Here is a 20,451-nt window from a genome sequence, read left to right on the forward strand (position 1 = left end):
AGGGAAGTTTATAAAAATGGCCATCGGTTCCAGACAGTTGATGCTCTTTGTGAAGCCGTCTTCACCACTTGGAGCAATGTTCCCACTAGCCTCCTGGAAACACTCGCATCAAGCATACCAAAAGCCATTTTTGAAGTGATGAACAAGAACGGTGGAGCTACTCATTACTGAGTCCTACTGAGAACATTTTTGGTTCTGGTTTGGAGAGTTTTATTTTTGAGCGATGGTCTTAAAATTTTTGATCAGCTGATACAGCCTATTTCAGTTTGTTCTTTTCAATAAATTACTTTTTCTAAGTGCTTTTTGTCTCACTCCCCCTTCTTGCTTTTGCGTATTGTAGCTCTACTTGAAAACCTCATTAACATCCAAATGTGCAAAATGTAAATTATAGTAATTTTTCAACTGGTCTTGGATTTTGATCAGGAGTGTATGTTGTATGCTGTGACAAATACGCACATTAGCACGCACATAACGTCATCAGATCTTACCTTTACGCGTTTCCCTCAGTATCAGTATGTGGGAACAAATACTGTACAAGGTGAAAAACGAACGGGAAAAATACGCTAATTATCAGTACAATGTCGGAGAACACAACTGTATGGTGCGTTCACTGACCGTCGAACAAAGGGAAGGGTCGCTGCTCGGCGAAACACAATGAAACAAAACTGCCAAAAAAACGGAGATTTCTAACTATATATTTTTTTAACAAAATAGCCCACACTTCCAAAATTTGCATGCATGTACATAAAATATGATGTATTTATTTACATTTAACATACCGATGCTTTGTTGTTCATATTTTCATTACACACAAAAGCATGCTGATGTGTCCTGTTTGACGTTTCATCAAAAACAGCTAATTACACCTACATACATTTATACAATCAAATTTTATTTAATATTTTTTTGGGCATTTTTACAGTATATTTCCAATTCTTAACATGCACAACTTCATTCTAAAACACTCAAAACCACACTACCAATAAATCACAACCTTAAAATCAAAACAATAATTGAATAGCAAATGATTTTTTATAGTATTATTTACATTTTTTCATTCAACTGTAAAACCTCAATTTAAGTCCATTGAGCAAAAAGGAAAAGTTACCAATTAAAGTGCTCTAAAAGCACCAAGCCTCAAGCATAATAAAAGTAAACTTTGAGCAAAAAAAAAGTAGTTATGTCGCTAGCTCAAACCCATAATTCCTGCAGAAATTAAAAAACCATTAAGAGACGGCGATCATTTCCTAAGACAACGCCATCAATCAAGTCAATGGAGAAATAAAAAGAAAACAATAAATTATGTCAAATGGGACTTTAAAGCTTCTCGAAAATGTTTTTGAATTAAAATCAACTGTTTAAAAGTGGGAGCTGCTTCAAACTGTCAACTTGATTATCTAAATTAAAACTGATGGAAGTTTTAAAAGACATGTCCACCCAAATTTGATAGCCAGGGAGACTTTTTTTTTTTTTAAAGGACGGGGCAGAGCATATTAAGGCACAGGACAATAGCCATCTTGGTACTCTTTACGAGTTGCTTGCAGATTGTTATTGAAGAGTTTGGCCTGTGAAGGTGACAATGCAGGGAATGCATTTTATGTTGTAAACTTCAGAATCAAGCTGGCTGCTTTAAGTGAAATGCTGCTAAGAACAGGTCAGGTCAACACGCTCAGTCCGTCCTTTAAACCAGTCGGCGGTGCTGCTGCTGCCTCAACCCTCCACACGTCTTCAATGCAAACCCCTCAAGAGAGGAGCGACCTTCATTTGGTCGCTGTGCCGCTTTCTTTCTTCGCCCCTTTAGGCTCCGCCTTCTTGGCATGGGTGGGCGCTGCCGTGGCTTTCTGGGCTCCTCCTTCTTTGGCCGAGTTCTGTGGTGATGCCTTGGAGGAAGCCTGGTTGGGCTTTGAGGTAGTGTTGGAGGGATGGCGCCGCCGCCTGCCCTCGTCCCCAGCCGAGGATGAATGGTGTCTCCTCCGGCCTCCTTCCTCTCCCATGGGGGGCTGCAAAAGACACAGAGGTCAAAGGTTGGGTCAACACAGTGATAATTTTCAACAGGTTTCGTTTAGACCTCAACTTTCATGGTTCATGAATCCATCTCATACATTAAACTTAAGTTTTTCCTTCACAGACCCAACAGGATTTCAAGTGAAGACTTGAATAAACTAAGTGGATTTTAAGGATGCCTTCCAGGACCGAACTGCACTCTCAGTGTTGCCCTGAATGACAAAAGTGGATTTCCAGTGAAGCCTTCAAGCAGCCAACTTGTTTCCAGCGAGGCCTTCTTAGACCAGCCTAGTTTCCAGTGTGACCTTCCAGGTCTTAACTGGCTTTTCAGTGTAGTCTTTAATGGCTCTAATACATTTGTAGTGTGTCACATGTCCCCTTCCTGTCACTCACCACCACCCTGAAGTCTTCCAGGTTCTTGAACTGGGACAGGTGTTCCTGCAGTTTTGGGTCAATGGGTTGATTCTTCATCTTGGAGTACTTTAGAAAGGCCCAGAACTTCTCCAGTCCATACAGTTGACCTGGAGGAGAATACATTAGATTTGCACATTTCGTGTCACATACCACTCTTAACTCATGTTTAAGTCAACAGTTCAATCGTTTCCTCGGCTTCAGTGAATCTCGCAGTGGAAAATGCAGACAAAGAGGTGGTCATCTTTACTGGTGACTTTTATTTTGTAAACCCTGTGTCAGCTGACATTCACTCATCACAGCAGGCGTCACTTACCTTTCTCAAAGTCCCTGAGGGTCTCCTCTTGGAAGTCCTTGAATAGATCCAACCTGAACCTCTTTTCCAGGCCATAGCTGTAGTACCTGAAGAGGCATTCCAGGCCGTACCTGTCCAAACAAACATGAACATGAACATGAACTCTGACCTCCACACAGGTGGTTCTTCATCTGCATCATCCACTCTTTTCTTGTTCTTCCCTTTCCTCTCCCCCTTTTATTACCCAGTCATTCTATCCTGTCTACCTCCCCCCTCCCCCGTCATATTGTATGGTATGTTGTATAAGTACGGACGGGTGATTGCACAACTTCTGTATAAGTGACAAGTAAAGGCCATTCTGATTCTGATTTGTCCTCTTTCTCACCTGTAGTTTTCTTTGGCGTCCTCCAGTGCAAACTGTTTGAACTCCTCATACATCTTCCTGTTGAAGTTGTCCCTCAGGAAGAAGGACCAGAATCGGAACAGAGTGTTCATCTCCTGAGACTGGCCAATGCCCAGGCGCTTCCGCTCTGGAAAAAAACAAACATGGATGTTGTCACCAAGGAGCACAAAGACAGCTGCTCTGTAACAAGACATTCACAGGTCTCTGGGTTACCATTAAGGCAGCGTCTGCGGTACTTGTGATAGCCCTGCTGTGTGAAGCCATTGTCCCTCAGCATCTCATGAGATGGGTGCCAAAACTTGGGCAGAGACTGGGGGGTGCAGCCGTAAGTTCCTGATAGTGGTGCTCCTTCTGAAGGCGAGGCATTGGAACTGCTGTGGGAAGAGAAGAGAGGATGAGTTTTAATGAACCTACCAGCTCCAAACATGCATTCATGTTGCACACAGACCTGATAGACGCAGACCGCGGCCGGTGCTCACGCGAGTCCATCACCCAGCCGATGTGAGCCTCCTGCGGCGGGTTTGAACTGTGCCGGGTCTTCTTTTTCCTCGGCATCTGGACCAAAGCACACAAAAATGGAAAGACAACATTCATCACTACAACAGCCTACATCAGACGGAAGTATCGTTACCTTATAACCTCACCTGTCCATCGATGGCACCACTTTCCTTCATCACAGGGTAAAAGCGCGGGGCCTTGGTCGGGTCCTGCCGTCCGGGGGTCCTTGGCGTTCTGGGTTGGTAGGCACTTGGCGATTCTGGCACCGTTTTGGGCAGTGAACGGGCAATTTCAGCCTCACTGGGCACTGAAAACGACACGTTTTGTTAAATCCACACTACGCTTTTCCTACAATTATGTACTGTTTGGGAGGAAGCTCATGTGTACCTGGCAGGGATGGCACTTCCTGGTTGGGGTCCACAGGCACTTTGGGCGCGAGTGTCTCAAACTCATCCTTGCTTATGACGCTCAGCTTCTTAAAGCTTTCCACTTCCTGCCGAAGAACATAAGGAGAGTTAATTCTACTGGTTTATTTTGAAGTTTGGGGGCGACGGATCAAACCTACATGTTGTTAAGGCTGATAAGTCATGTGACTGGTGCGTCTGACACACAGCAGATGTGTAATGGACTTTGACTGTTACACATTAGCGATGGAAGGAGAACGAGACCTTGGTGTGTGTGTGTTCAGGCGTGACAGTTCCCACATGAGGATAACCTTTGTGTTAGCAATGAGCACAACACACTGGTTCTGGTAAGGGTCTGCTTGCTCTCTTCTGACAAGCAGGTGTGGCTGTTGTGACCTGTTACAGACGCCACTGTGTAAAAATAGTAATTCTGGTAACCGGCCCTGCCTCTGTTTGTCTAGCCTTGTGCAATGCAATCAAGCCAGTCTTGCTTTCATGCTAATGAAGTACAATGACATATTTGTAAAATTGTAATGAGCATTCAAGCGTTGGCATTATACAAGAAAACAATTACACAACTGTGTCAGGATGCACAGCGTGCATGCGGGGCAGCCTTTCCAAAAAGGAGGTCAGGCCTCTTGGCATGATTAACAGCAGCCTAAATTTGGACATGTCTACATGCATTCACAGCGCTGCCTGGCCAGAGTGGTCACAGTGGTGCCTCCATGAGACTTTCCTGATGATTAACATGAACAGCAGCGGTGCAAGACTCTTTGTTTGCTGTGTAGAAATATGTCAACAGGAAGAGAACGTTACCTTGGTGCACTCAAACTGCTCCTCCCCCTTCCACAGGTCCTGCTCGTAGTAGTAGAGGCCATCGTTGATGGCTTTGGCCAGGTCTGCAGTCAGTTTGGCTCTGGACTCGTGGTTTCCAGTGCGGTCGCCGCCAGGGTGCTTGCGCAGGTAGGGTGGGGTCTGCGTGACGATCAGTATCTTGTTGACGTCCTGGTCGTCCAGCTCGTAGTCTGAGTCATCCTCGTCGGACCAGTTGCTAAATTTGTTCTTCCTCGGCGCCATCTGCTCCATTTCCTCATCAAACATAAAGTCCAGCTCCTCCTGGTCGGGTTCGGCCTCTTGGGCGGTGTGGTGAGGGGTCGTTGGCGCCTCACTACGGTCCTTGAAGACATAATGGACTATTAACAAGTAAAACAGGGACAGCTTAAGTAGCGTTTATTGTTTACCGTGCTGGTCACATGATGTAAACACTCTGGTGTCTTTTTCATGCAAAAAAAAAGCATGTTCATTTAAGGTCGCATGTGGAAGCAGCACAGAAGAATAAAAGGGAGGTCAGGGGACAACATAATGTATTCTACAAAGCATATAAAAACACATGACAGTTGTACATGGATGAGACAAGTAATGGGACATCACGAGGAGGAAAAAGGGATGACAAAAAGTACCTTGGTTTTGCCGGAGGCATGTCGGTGACGTTTCTCCACCTGGATCCAGGCGTCGGGGGCGTCTTTCAGTGGGCTGGACACCTGGCTGGAGGGGTGTGACTCTGCTGGGTCCTGAGGTCCTGCAGGCTCGGTCGGGGTCTCCTTCACAGGTGGTGAGGCTGCAATGCAAAAACACATACTTCTACTTTCACACTTGCTACATGCATGCACACATTCATCTCTCTCTCATCATTTGTTGGGCTGTACTTGTGACAATTTCCTGGTGTGTTTAGGATACAGTTTTCAAAATAAACATAAAAATACCACAAAATTGGACCGGAGGACAATGACTTCTCTCATGCGACTGTTAAAAGTACCCGAATATTTTGTTGAGCACTTACCGGCGTTTACAGAGGTAAGGGCCTGGCGAGGAACAAATTCAGGGCAGTGAATGAGCTGAGAGAAGTCGGTCCGCGGGGAACCCATGACGGGCGGGACGGGAATCGGCCAGCGCTCCGGCTCCACTTTACAGCGAACTCTTTCATTTACAAGCTCCACCTCTGTGCTACTCTTCAAAGCCTGCAAAGAAGTTTCTATGTACTTTGACCCATCTGCTGTGCTCTAAAAGCATCTGTTCTGTAGCCATGGAGGAATATAAGCACTTACCTCCATGATAAGGCTGATGTCCGTGGTGAGCGCCTGAACTCTGTGGAAGCTGGCGATGAGGGAGATGGGGAGGAAGCCCTCCGCGTCCATCTTTCTCCTTAAGAAGAAGTCTCGCTCCAGGTTGTGGAGGCTGAAGTAGTACTCGCTGGACAAGGACAATAAATTAAAGCCCTGAACTGAATGGACATACACTCAGTGGCCACTGCATTAGGTAGAATAATTAAATGAAAATACATTAGACATAATAGTGCTCAGTTTTAAGGTGTACAACTCTGTGCAGGCGTTCCCAAGTAGTCACAGTGGTAGTAGTAGAAGTTCAGGTTCAGCAATGTAAAGGCTAGATGTTTACAGTTTACAACATGTATGTATGTTTATGAAGTAGACGCAATCCTGTGTTAAATGTTTCCTGTAAAGCTTTCAACAACTGAGGCATTGATGATAGCACAGACTTTTCAGTAGACATTGAGGAGAAAAAGGCCTGAAGGCAGTAGAGAATGTAGTTCATGTTAAAGTAACGCTGGTTGAGTGAGCAGGCTGAATAACGCTGACAAGACGAGAGAAGACAAGAATACGTGACACCCCCACCCCACCTTCTCCCTTCTCACCCTCTTAAAAAAAAAAAAAATTCTTTAGTACACTATGGTAGTCTAGTATGCATAAATGTGTAGAGTGAGTACTGCCCTCTGCAGGACACAAAGTGCTCACTCATTGGGATGTTCAGGCTTTTTTTTTTTTTTTTTAACTTGAACACATCCATCCAAACACGCCTTCTCAGTATCCACTGTCTGACCCACGCAACTCTGTCTCTCCTTCAACAGCTTGTTGCAATCTGAGGAGGTTCTGATTCTGCTGCTGGACTAGTGCACCAATCATAGCAAGTCTCTCAGCATCCATGGTAGTACAGTTTTACTGTAACTTTGAGCAAATTCTATATAACTGAGGTCTGCACTCAACGGCTATTCCAAATGGGCTCCTGGTCCATTTCTCCCTGTATTTATAGCCAAATTCTGCCTACCGGACCCAAGTGTCCACGAACTTGGGTCTAGCGACGCCAAACGTTGACTGGGCGTTGTTGGAGCGGTGATGAACTTTGCCGTGGCGGAAAATTGCCCGCTCCTCACCGCTCGCAATATTTTGTGCAGCTCAAAACTTTCGGAGCGGTAGGAGGGACCATCAACGGTGGCCGAGCGTATACGGTGTTGCCTTAACGAGGGCCAACTTCTGTTTAACGGTGGTGAACGGTTACGAGCGGTGATTAATTTTTTTCACTGCTCCAGGAACGCTACAGCAAAGTTCGGGTGGTGTGACCGGGCCTTAACATGCATGTTTTTGGAATGTGGGAGGAAACCGGAGTACCCAGGGAAAACCCACACACGGGGAGAACATGCAAACATGCAAACTCCACAAAATGCCCAAAGGAGATTTCGGATTGGGAGAACGAAGATTCAAACCCAGGTCTTCCCGATCTCCTGACTGTGACTGTGTGGCCAACATGCTAACCACTAGACTTGAACACAATGCTAAGTAATATATTGCATGAATTGATATACTGTATATGCTATGTAGATACATATATAACTTATTATTTAAGCACATATTTACCACAATTAGTTTGAAAACATTTTAAAATATCATAAAAATGTTTCACGGCGCTTTATTTTGATGCACCGGAACATGCACCGGAATCACCTGTCTGCCCTGTTGGCACTTGCGCATGTGTGACCAGATAAAAGTATGTTCACTTTGCTCCTTATGTAAAATGTGTAGTCATCTGACGACAGCTTGCCACAGGCTAAGCCTATCTATGCCAGCGTGTGTGATTGATCACGTATCAATCTCTTTCCACTTTCATCCTTGTTTTTCACATTTTGCCTCTCGCTGTCTCTTTGGTAGCACCTAACTAGCTCGTTTTTGTCCCACGGGCGAGCTACAAGTAGCTATCACGTACACGCTAACTTACTTTTTTAAAGTGCACTTAATCTAGCTCTCTTTTTGTCATTGGAATACTTAAGGCTTGTCTACAAAACACTAGTTTTGTGTCTAAGTTGTTCAACATAAACACGTAGTGTGTCCAGCTTTAACATAGTGACACTATCACAGTGGTTTCCAACAGGTAGCAGTATGCTAGCAGTAGCTCACCAGGTGATACGGAGTAGTTCATCAAAGAATATTTGCTTCACCTCTTAGTATTTTTATAAGTATTCTATTCAAACATAACGCCTGTATTTAATGAAAAACGAGCACACTAAGTGGAGATGTGCTTTATAAATAAAGTATAATTTAAATGTTGGCAGTCACATAAAACACAAATAGCTCACCTCTTCTTTCTTTTTGTCAAAGTAGCTTTAATAGTGCTGCAACATGGTTACACCTGTGCTCTCATAACTCTGGACAATTAATTTATACTGTTTATACCGGACAGATTTCTATAACAAAAATATTTAAATTGTTATTTTATTTTGTTAATTGTGTTTTATTGAACTAAAAATATATTATGAACAATTAATTCAGACACCAAATTAAATTTAGGTTTGTGTCAAATAGTGCAAAATTGTGTACTTTTGTACTACTCACATAGTACTATTGGACTAAATATGACAAATAAAAGGAGCCCTTACATGTTAGGCTCAGTTTAAGTGCTCTCATCAACTTTGCCATTACATGAACAGTTTTGCAATCTTCTCTGTTCATGTTCTGCTGGTTGTTGAAAAATGTTTAATGAATAAGTTGATAAAAAAAAAATAATTCATAAAAATTATTTGTCATGATAAAAAAAAAAAAAAAATTCAGACACAGCACCGCACAGTCCCATGCAGGCCACCACCACAGCTCAGAAAATCCCTGGGGAAACCCTGCAACACCAAGGTCAAAAGAGATCGTCTACTTACATTTGCCGTTTGATGTACTCCTTGAGGAGCTTCTCATCCACTGTATACATCTGCACTTTGCTGCCGTCGTCATAGTAGTAAACCATATTAGTGCCGAACTCTGAAACGGGAACATCCGAACTCTGTGAGTACTCAAAGCGACCTGAGGGAGAAAGAGGAGAGGCGCTCTAAAGAGTCTGCGACACATGCAGCCTTTTATTAGAAAAGGAACATACATGCAGTCCTTGTGTTACAAAGTTTCGTGTTTACAAACGCACTCCCATAAATATATTGTACAAATATTGTTGTACACATTTATTATACAAAACTGTACAAAATATATATTGTACAGTAACAAGAAAACTAGTTACGTTACACATGGCGAAAGAATATGTAGCTGCACGTCTTTACACTGAGGAAGGACAAGGACATCACTTTTTTTTTTGCGTGAGGCAGACTCTTCTGAAGAAAAGGAGGAAAGTGAAAAGTGAGGTGAAATTAGACATTGTAAAATGCTCAGAAAGTGGCAACAACATGGCTCAGCATTGGCTGCATGTCGGGTGCAAGTCGCTTAAACTCCGCAGCCAACAAGAAGGATAAAAAATTAAGCATGTACCAATCAATCAGCCGTCCGACCACCAATCAGCACCGATTTCCTTAATTTTGGGCCATCGGACGACATCACATATGAAACCAATATTATCTACCTGCGCAAAGGTCTTAAAATCAGCCACTGTCCCCTGCTGCTCTGCCATTCTGACAGCTAGCAATTCAGCCAAAGCTAGCCGAAGCAAAGAGCCAGGCAACGGCCCACTGTTAGCACTTAGAAGCTGTGAAAAAAGCAAAGCTACTCCTAGGAAAATTATGGAGTTCATGGCTTTAGACGACCAGCCATTTTCGGTCGCTGTGCACTTTATTTTTGGTAAGAGGCTCAAATCAGGTCTGCAGTGTAACCTGTTATGCAAGTTTTGTTTGTTGTTAAAATACTGATAGGAACTGATAGAATTGAATAGTTTGGACAGCAATTTTTTAAATTTTTTATATGGCTTTTTAAAGATCAGTGATCGAACAGAAAATTGTAATCAGTGCTGCTCTAATAAAAATTGTATCTTTGAACATGTGAAAATATCTGCTCCTGGAACAGTCAAGGAGACGGAGTAAGCTTGTTCACATTTCCAAAAGACGCCATTCGGCCATTTGGCTGTTTGTTTGAACTTGGTTGCCGGAAAGTGTTCTCCACTAGAATTGTGAACAAAACATGGCTCGCTGTCACTTGTCTTTCTAGCCTATCTTGCAGTCGATCTGTCAGTTTCAGTAAGTAAATTCTTTTTTTTTGTTTTACTAGATCTATTGTACGAATCTTATAATAATAGTATGGGGTTTCATGCCAGGGCTAGATAATCAGTCAGAGTTTCCGCTACATGTAATTGATCATGGCGCAGTGCCCCGACAAAATAATAAGTCACCATACCGTAAAAATTTGTGTTTTTTTAAGTAATATATTGTATTAATGGATATATATGCTATATAGATACATATATAGCTTATTTACGTACACAGTTAGTGTGAAAACAATTTAAAATATCATAAAAATGTCTGTGCATTATTTTGATAAACATGTACCAGAGTTGCCCGTCTGCCCTGCTGGCACGTGTGACCAGATAAAGGTACGCGATAGGTGTTGACTTTCACTCTGTTTATTATTGAGAGAATAAAAAATAGTAAAATGTGTAGTCAACTGAAGACAGCTTGTCACAGGCTAAGCCTATCTATGCCAGCATGTGTGATCGCTCATGTTTCAATCGCATACGACTTTCTGGCATCTTTGTTTACACATTTTGCCTGGCTCTCACTGTCTCTCTGGTGGCAGGTAGGTATTTCTTGTCCCAAATGCGAGCTACAAGTTCATGGGGTACAAGCTGACTTTATTTTTTTTTTTATCTTGCTGTCATGTTGTCATTATAATACTTATGGCTTGTGTGTCGAAGTTTTTCTCAACATAAACACGTAGCGTGTCCAGCTTTATGATAGTGACGCTATCACAGGGGTCTCCAACAGGTAGCTCGTTTGCTAGCAGTAGCTCAGCAGCTGATGTTGAGTAGTTCACCAAAGAATATTTGCTTCACCTCCTAGTACATGACGCCTATATTTAATGAGAAATGAGCACACTTGAGTCGAGATGTGCTTTGTAAATAACGTACAATTTAAATGCTGTCAAGTCGTAAGTCATAAAAATTATTTGTCATAATAAAAAAAATTGCAGACTCAGCAGCGGCACAACACAGCGGCGGCAGTCCGCTCTTCCATGCAGCCCACCACAGCTTAAAAAAATCCTGCAGTGTGCATATAGCTGTCAAGTGTCACTGACAGTCAAAAAACTTGTGGCCAACTTGTGGTCAATTTTGTGTGTGTGTTATATCATAGTCATCACAAGACAATAGAAGTGAATGTTATTATTGTGTTATTGTTGTGAATGTCACTTTCTTGGCTTTACTGCGAGTTCACGGCTGCATTTGTTTGACTCTGATTCACGCTCAAATTCACACCTACGGACAATTTAGAATCTTCATTAGCCTAACTTGCATTGTTTTGGAATGAGAGATGTTATTAGTTACTAGATTAATAATTTGTTTTGTCAATTATAACACAAAGCTACGATGTTGTGTTCAGATAGTTTAACACACTGGTCACCAACCTTTTTGAGACCAAGATCCCTGGTCTCAGCTGTGAACATGTGAGATTCACCCCCCACCCCCGTGTATATATTTGTTTTGTAGAAAGTAAAGTAAAAAGTGATAAGTTAGCCGCACTTTGGCCCCTCCTACTTTTGTGGCTCTTCGCCAGGGTTGGGCTTGTGGAGTGGGCTCTATGAGCAAACTACACCTCAGCTTGTTGGCTCAGTGTCGTGGGCGAGCGATGGTGAGGAGAGAGAGACTGGTCAATGCAGCCCTAATGAGCCGCAGCTCGAGGTTTTTTTGGAGGTGCAAGTCTATGGGGTTATATTTGTGCCTTAATTTTGAGGTAGCAAAGGCAGATTTGGAGCCATATTAACGTGCAATAAATACTGTTGTGTGCAATAACTACTGTTGTATGCTAAGGCACATCACGGCGCTCTGTTACTCTCTCCCTCGCTTAAGGTCCCGGAGAGGCGATCCGGTGTAAGTGCGCTGGCTAATATCTCAGATCGGGTTTTGGGGACAGGACTGCCTTGCGGATTGTGTGCCTGGAGGGCGGTGAGGCGTACCGGAATGTTCAGCAGTCAAAATGCATGCCTGTTAGTCACTCTCCGGGAGGGGAGGGCACTGATGTAATAACATTTTTTCCCCAATATTTCGCGATCGACCAGTAGCAAAGATCGATAAGTTGGTGACCCCTGGCTTAACATATATTGACCGACATTGGAATACTTTTAGCATCTTTAATGTAAATGTATCACAGTGGCCCATCCCTCAATTGTTCTGTATGCGACCCTCACAAGAAGAAGTTTGGATACCCCGTACCTAGTTGGGGGGGGGGCTACGTACCTCTACCGCGACCTCTCCCACGACCACGAACTTTGCCTCGGCCTCGGATCCCTCCGCGGACACTACCATCGCTCCTCACGCTGGAAGAGTCATCCCCAAAGTCCCGCGGCTCCCTCCTCCAACCTGCAAAGCAGATGACATTTTTATAGGTGCTTTGTGCCGCTCTCTTATAGCTGCAAGTCATTTTAGAGATGATGACACAGCTTTATTGCATTCCCGGGATGTCAGTGGCATCGTTACACTAGCAGAGGAGAGCAGATAGCTGCTGTGTTAGTAAGTCATATTTCATTAGACAGACAGAGGGGCAGCGGCATACAGGTAGGGAGCCGAGCATGAACAACAACTGAAATCAGGAGAAAGCAATGAGCCACTTACTCCTACCGCCATCATGCGCTCTGTTGCTATGGAGCGCATGATTGGGCGACGTCGGGTCAGGCGAGTCGCTACCGGGCTCGGCATCCGAGTGCGCAAGGGCCCCGCCAGGTGTCTTGGCACTGTCGTCCCGGGACGCCTCCTCCAGCGGCAGAGACACCCACTTACGTTTGTTACCTAGCGGCGGTTGCACAGCGGAGACAGAGCTGACACGCAGCACATCCAATGACATGATTGGAGAACCAGGGACCTTAGAAAAACTTTCAAGTATTGCTTGTTATGGGTGGAAACACTTGAGGGGTCTTGAACAATTGGCTTACTCTTTATCCTGTCCTTCAAAGTTCTGACTCCAATGCAAGTGCAAATGAAATAATGATGCTTATGGGCATTGCTGCATGGTTTGAAACAAAGTTCCTGTTCTACGTAGTTCTTCCACAGCAAATGCTTCCAAGCATGCCTTTGTGGACCCTGCTCTGTGAGCTGGGAACAGACAAGGGACTTCCCGAAAGTGTGCCCAAGAAGTTGGAATCATACAATTATACATACAATGAAAAATTCTAGCCCAAACTCAAGAGGTATCTCATAGGACGTTTGTCTACATAGTGTCAGTAAATTCTAGTTAAGAAACATGCTTTCTTAATCACACATCTGAATCTATGATGCATCCATCAGCTCCCTCTGTCTGGCAGACCACTAGAACGTGCACTGGTGAATAGCACGCAGGTACTGACATGCACAACTAGTCACTGTCCAGTGAGAGGCTTCTCCAAATATGGTCAAAGAGGTAGTTTTGATAAGGTCTGCTCATGAATTCAAGATCGTTGATGCTTTCATGGCAGACAAAAGATAAAGGCGTTTTTTCACCGGACAGTGAGAAAATGTGGTCAACTTGACATGCTTCGCTACTCATCCTCACCTCCCCTCTTTTTAGGGCTACAGCTCTTGGCGTCCTGTCCGGCCTTCGACTCTGCGTCCTTGGCTGTCTCGACAAGAGGCTGTGGAGGAGTCTCCTGGTTCTCTTTGCTCTCGCCGCCATCGTGGCTGCTCTCTGACTTCCTGTCCGTCTGCTCCCTCCTCTTCTCCTTGTCCCGGCGAGAGGATGGAGGCTTCTTCCCGTTGGTGGTGGTGGTGGTGGTGGTGGTGGTGGTGGTGATGGTGGTGTTGACATTTTGCTGCTGCTGGCAACATGGAGATGCATTTAGTGATAAAGTAAAGTAAACAGAGCAAAGAAACATGTTTACACGCTGGTCTTACCTCCTTGGCTAGTTCTCCGGGTGTCGGCCAGTTGGTGATGTCACCAAAGTCACCCGACTGAAGGCCGAAAGTTGGTGGGGGAGAGAAAAGGCTGAATTAAAGCAATGTTGTTTGGTTTCCAAGATGTTACATTTGTCTGTGTAAAGAGCGTTGGACTTAAGTTTGGACAAGCTGTAAGGAGGACAAGGTCAGAAAGTGTGTCACGCCGAGAAAACAAACCAGCTGTCAAACTAACAGCTTAGTCAGAAAGGCACTAAATAAAAATATCTTTTAATGCTTTATTGTACACTTGAACATTAATTGTATGCTTTTACAAAATAAAAATCATGCTATATTTAGGAATTTTGGTCCAGTCTGTTTTTTGCACGTTTTACAAAAATTTTCTCCCAAAATTCTGTTTATTATTTATTTATTATTATTAAATGATTTCTTTTTAAACTGGGCTGAAAATTGCAATTGAAATCTGCAGAAAAATTAAAGGATGTGGGGTGCCAGTTTGGTGTGTACGATAAAGATGCTAAAACCAAGCCAATGTAGGTCAGTATATTGTACTATAAGCTATTAAGGGCGTCACGAGATCCAAGATCTTGTGAGATTAAAGATTAAAGGCAAGATTTCTCGTTTGGAGAAAAAAATGTCTCGCGAGAATAGGGCAGCCAGAGTCCTATCAGACTGTGAACCATGGCATTGCTACTAAGAATGATAATAAATGTAACTTGGAAGTGGCAGTGTGCAAGGCATTATTGCAACCGCACATTAAGTGCTTCACGCACACTTTAAACCCTGCAATCCAGCCTACCTTGGCGTTCCCAGCGTCAGCGAGTAACGTGTGGCTGTTTTTTCCATCGGCGTTGTACAGCTGCCGCCATTTTAATGTCCAAGCAGAAGCTGTAGTAATTCTACATTTGATCAAAGTTACTTTATATTGGATCAAAACACATAGCTGTTTCGACTTGTCTGCACTCTTAATCACCGTTATCATTAATCACCATCAACATTAATAATGGCAGCACCACGTCTGCTCGGAGCAGGTGTCCCACTACAGTGCCACAGCAGGTGGCTCCCTCCGCTCTATACTCTGCTTCTCGTGGCCTCTGGAACGTGTGTCCGACATGAGGGCGTACCGTGACGACCATAACACTGCATTATAACACACCTCATACTTATAGGAGACAGACGCTATAGTTTGCGAGTAGGGGTGCACGTTGAAAGTGAAAGATCGGGAGTGTTTCTTGCGTCATGCATTTATCCGCTAATTAAATACAAGTGGTCAACAAAGGTGAAGCATCTGCCGCACAGGATCTCCACCTCTGATTGTGGAGAAGCAGTGCAATGAAAGCTCTAAAACCTCCACAATGAAACCCGACTGACACACTCCTCCTTCGCCTAGTAGCACCTCGCCTTGCTGGCAAACACGCATAGCTGTCCAAAGTGTGGTGCAGGGGCCATCTGTGGAACATGGCTCTTTACAGAAACAACAGACAGTACAAATTGCCTATGACAAAATACATGTCACAAACACCAATTCTGCAACTTTAGAGAGTGAAAGATGACATATTACATGAAATACTGAATTGTTATGGTATAATATTTACAATAACAATTATATTTTTTTATTATTATACAGTAGTTTATTTGGTCTCATAAAATGTAGACAATATAGTTTAGTGTCATTTTGTGGGACAATACACATTGCAAAACACAACTACATGGTTTTGTGACTCAGTGACTCAGTCATATTTTATCATTGTACTTAATATAATCCCGTCTCATCTTGCTCTTGTGGACCCAATCTCGTGTATTGTCTCGTCTCGTGAGTTGGGTGTCTCCTGACACCACTATAAGCTATATAAGCTTTGTGTTATAGGTAACAAAGCAAATTAGTGTAATATCTCAGAATATGTGTCATTAATAAGTTTTATTTTTAGAATAAGCCATGGGCCAGGAACGAACAAGTTGCGGGATGAAAATGCCATACTTCACAATCTGATTGGCTTCTGGCTGCCCTGTTCTTGCGAGACAGCTTTTCTTCAAACAAGAAATTTTGTCACGTTGTAATCTCGCGAGATCTCGTGACACCATTATTACTTACTGTTATTACTTTGCACCCTGCTATGAAACTACACTGTCATGTGTCACCGTGGACATGTGACATTGACTGTGAAAAAGTCAACCATGTCTATGCGGGAAGGTCAAAACCTGCCCAGTGAGGAGACATGCCGGCTGACAAAGTTTTGTTCTTTTCATCCTTCTATCTGTTAATAAGATGCAATGACATTTATTCACATTTCTGTAATATTAGGGTGGAATAACTGGTTGACAGAGCAAACAAAATAAGCAGTTAATCAGCTTGGCGAGTGGCGGGTGTTGATTTTCCCAGCGAGCATATCAACTTCTGGCATGGTGTTCAAAGTGGAAAAACTGAACGGACCCATCAGGTGCTGACAGGATGCCCAGTCTAATGACTTCAACAAAGATGTGTATCCTTACATTTCAACAGCTTTAACATGTGGAAATAAAAATAAAAAAGGTCACGATTACCTTGCTGGATTTTCTGCTTCTGGGCTTGCTGGCACGGACGACCTTCAGAGCGTTTTGTTGATCTGAGGATAGACAATCAATAAGTTACAACTCATATCTACCACAGCTGTCAGTCTCTGCCAAATAGCAGCTTGCTCAACACTGGACTGAAAACTGCCTTGCCGTGTTTGTGCACCATTGCGAACGTCTGTCAGCGTAGAAAGAATAAATATCCTCTCACTCACACATTGACCGGCATTTGCGTATGATCATTGGAAGTATGAGAGTGTGTGGACGAGTGTGTCTGTGGAGGCGACCAGGGAGTGGCCATCAGCCACCGACAGGCCCTATCGCCTGCCAGAGGATGGCTGCCTAGATAAGAGGCCAAAGGGCCAGCGAGCGGGTGTATGCCTGACTGAAGCACCCAGCAGGCTATGAGCACTCTCACTGTAAAATGATGCCGCAGCCATGACGGTCAAATATAGCTAACCTAACCCCCCCCCCCCCACGCCACTCCACTCCACGACACTTTCAAGTTCACTTCACATTAGCATACATGTTCATTTTTTGGAATTTTGCCCATCATCCACAATCCTTATGTGTGACATGAACACGTCTTTCACTTTTCTGTGCGTTCTAAAGATAGAAAAACAGATAAAGAGAGACAGCTCATTACTGCACGTAACGGGACACTTCTACGCCGCTGACAAAGCCTGCTTTTTTGACAGTTTTTTTTGGAATGTGGAAGGAAACTGGAGAAGCATGCAAACTCCACACAGAGATGCCCAATGGAGATTCGAACCCAGACCCCATCTGCTGACTGTGTGGCCAACATGCTAACCACTAAACCACTGTGCAGCGCCTTTTCCAAACTCAAAAATAAAAGCACGGCAGCTCCAATATGTAGCGTTATGTTTTGGTAGTGGCTTGAGGCATCGTGAGCTAGCTGCTAGTCGCTAGCAGCCTAGTGGCTGCCTGGTGTGGTTTGGCAAGGTGTCCATAATCCAGTAATTTAGTCCCATCGGCGTAACAATATTAATAATAATGATACTAATAACAATGTAATGTAATTATGTAAATGGAGCGTTGCTGGCGCTTTTTGGAGGTTTTTTTTTTCCAGAAGGCTTTATAGGCGGCATAAGTGTTTTCCATTACATGCATTCTTAGCTAAGTCTTCATCTGTTTTTATATCTTAAAAACGCACAGAAAAGAGAAAGGCTTATGTGTTATGTGTGTAAAAATCTAAGCGAGGAACACTTTCTTATTCTTCGCTATGCTAAGAGTAATCCAATATGTAATTTAAACAAAACATTGAAATCATGTTAAAAAATTACTGTGATGTCAAATAACGACTTATTAATTTTACAATATGCAGACGGCCAATAAAAAGTGAGCTGTGGAACAAAAATTGGACAAACCTGCTTTAGTGCAACATAGCTGTTGCTCTTATGTCTCAACAGTGGTTGACTTATTTTTAAAGTTGTATTGCAGTTAAGAATGTTAAAATGTGACTTCAAAGATTTCCTGTGCACAATAAAGGTTTTATGATGGACACCGTTTGAAACTGGAACAGATTATTCTATACAGCTACATTACTTCCTGTGGCAAATTTGGGATTAAGGCAGTATAATGTGAATTCCTCTTACAGCATGTACAAACAGCCATTCTAGAGAGATGATCAGCATACAGTCTGTATCAGTGGAGAGCCGATCAGTCAGTCGGCTTTCATCAGTTGTGATCTTTAATTGAAAAAATGTTGCCATGAAGTTAGCCATGGCATGTGAGTCACAAGCGCTTAATGATATCACAGTGACATCATCAGGGCTACTCCATAACATAAAAGACATCCAAGATACATTGGACTTGCAAGTTTGTCAAAGGTCAGGGCGTCTTAAGTTACAACCCATAGGTCATAGAGAGTCCATGAGTGGATTGCTTCCGACCCACCATGCAGTCTTTAAGATTAACAAAACTCTCAAGAGAAGTTTTTGTTAAGACAAAAATCATTTAACACACAAATGTGATACTAGTACGATTCAAGATTCAAGAGTTTTATTGTCATATGCATAGTAAACCAGGCAGTTATACTATGCAATGAAATTCTTATTCTGTTCTTTCTCCCATGAAAAGAAAGAAAACACAAGAAAATGAATAACAACATAAGAAACAAATACCAATAAATTAAGCAACAAGAGACGATGGATGTCAGAGGACTTTATGGAAACTAAAATGGCCTCTGAGTGCTCCATTTTTTTTTTTTTTTTGCATTTGCTAGTTTTGCAGCAAATGACAACAAAAATGGAGGCTGTCACACCTGGCCCAGCAGCTTGCTCTCTCACAGGGTGACAGTGCTTGGGCTGAGGGGAGGCGCTGCAGGCTGACAGGCCATTGGACGTGCAGTCAGCTAGGCTAGCTTCTCACCCCCCCCCTCCCGTGGCACGGGCCTGGAGCTCGCTCCCCCAAAGAAAAAACGGTGCACTCGCCACGAGCCTGACATTGGTGGAGTTGGGTGGGGGTTTGATAATGCTATGCTAGCTGCTAAGTTGCAGGCGAAGTAGCAGTTGTCAGCAGTCAACACGTGGTGCTCCCAGCAAGGAGGGGAATCAAATGTCGACAGCTCCACAGTGTGCTGACATTGACATCTAAGCACTTCACAATAATCTCCTATGGGCCACAGTGGCACAAAGAGGTGTGTGTGGGGGGGATATTAACGTGCCCCCTTCCCCCCCAAACAGAAGCTGTCAAAGTGGAGCCACAACGTGCTCCTACTTACTAAGAAAGTCAATTAAGTCCTCACCTCTGTCATACAGGTTGTTCACCAGCACTCTGCCCGTCGTCCTCTTGGTCCATGCATTGACTCTGGGCGGCGGAGCCTCGACAACTTTGGTCGCCACAAGCGCCGAGTCAGCATTTCTGGTCGGCTCGCCTTCTTGGCAATCTCTTGGTGGACTTTTCGCGTCCTCCGAACCACTGTTGTGGTATGCCGGTCGCTCTCCCGAGGCGCTGTCCTCCCTCTCGGTGCTCGCCCTCGCCTGTTGAGCCTCCTCAGTCCTGTTTTGGTGGTACTGCTGTCCACTGGAGCTCAATGCTGTCAAACTGGATTCAAAGTGACTGCTCTCAACCTCGCTTGACATCCTGCTAGTTACCTAACAGCGCTCGCTCTTAAATCCAGTGTGAATATTTGGTCCCTGCTTTCTTATCCCAGAGAAAAGTGTCCAAAAACTCGGGGGGAGACCACATCCACAAGGCGAAGTAAACAACTTTTGGGGCTGGACCTTGCTAACCAAGTAGCTCTCAGATGCCGTTAGCCCCGCTAGCTAGCTAGCTAGCTAGCCACAGTGTACAAGACCGCGAGCCGAGTGTTGTTTGGCCCCACAGGTCCAAAGTTTCATGTCAAGCAGTGGTTAACTCCGAGGCGTGAGTCGGTCACCGTGTAGACGCTTAACTGTAACAGAAGTGGACTTTGTGTAACTTTCGAAAAGTAAGAAAAGACGATCAGCTCTCAGACAGCCTCCTTCTTCTCGTCCACGCTGCTAACAGCCCACAAGCTCGTGCTGCATGCACCAGATGCTGTAAACATCACTCTGCTGCCCCCAGCGGACAGAAGGACGCACTGCAGCATAAACTCTTTGAAAACTTTGTCTGACGTCACAGTCCTATCACGATCGCTACACAATCGATGAAGTATTACCTTTATTTTGTATTACTTTAACATATACAGTTTTATTTTTTTTAAACAGGAAATTAGTATTGTGAGTATTTTGTTTGGACAGGTAGATTAAAGCCATTATACA

General features: G+C 43.8%; 1 protein-coding gene across 7 annotated transcripts; it reads right to left on the minus strand.

Annotated features, from left to right (window-relative positions):
* Positions 1-810: 810 nt before the first annotated feature.
* larp1b (La ribonucleoprotein 1B) lies at positions 811-20,207 on the minus strand. Of its 7 annotated transcripts, none has more exons than XM_054797170.1 (19): positions 19,455-20,207; positions 16,679-16,740; positions 14,138-14,194; positions 13,800-14,061; positions 12,887-13,060; positions 12,512-12,634; positions 9,009-9,108; positions 6,121-6,265; positions 5,856-6,033; positions 5,476-5,633; positions 4,832-5,191; positions 3,999-4,104; positions 3,758-3,918; positions 3,562-3,668; positions 3,327-3,487; positions 3,096-3,240; positions 2,732-2,841; positions 2,398-2,525; positions 811-2,000 (listed from the first exon to the last, which is right to left on the minus strand). In XM_054797170.1, the coding sequence occupies exons 1-19, from the start codon at positions 19,789-19,791 to the stop codon at positions 1,761-1,763; spliced, it is 3,114 nt and encodes a 1,037-aa protein (XP_054653145.1). In that variant the 5' UTR covers positions 19,792-20,207; the 3' UTR covers positions 811-1,760. The 7 variants fall into 7 exon arrangements, with proteins under 7 accessions (XP_054653145.1, XP_054653143.1, XP_054653142.1 ...); XM_054797168.1 differs by having other exon boundaries at positions 3,327-3,484; positions 9,009-9,150; XM_054797167.1 differs by having other exon boundaries at positions 812-2,000; positions 9,009-9,150.
* Positions 20,208-20,451: the final 244 nt, after the last annotated feature.

Source organism: Dunckerocampus dactyliophorus, chromosome 13, assembly GCF_027744805.1.
Source record: "Dunckerocampus dactyliophorus isolate RoL2022-P2 chromosome 13, RoL_Ddac_1.1, whole genome shotgun sequence".
In the NCBI taxonomy this organism is placed as follows: domain Eukaryota; kingdom Metazoa; phylum Chordata; class Actinopteri; order Syngnathiformes; family Syngnathidae; genus Dunckerocampus; species Dunckerocampus dactyliophorus.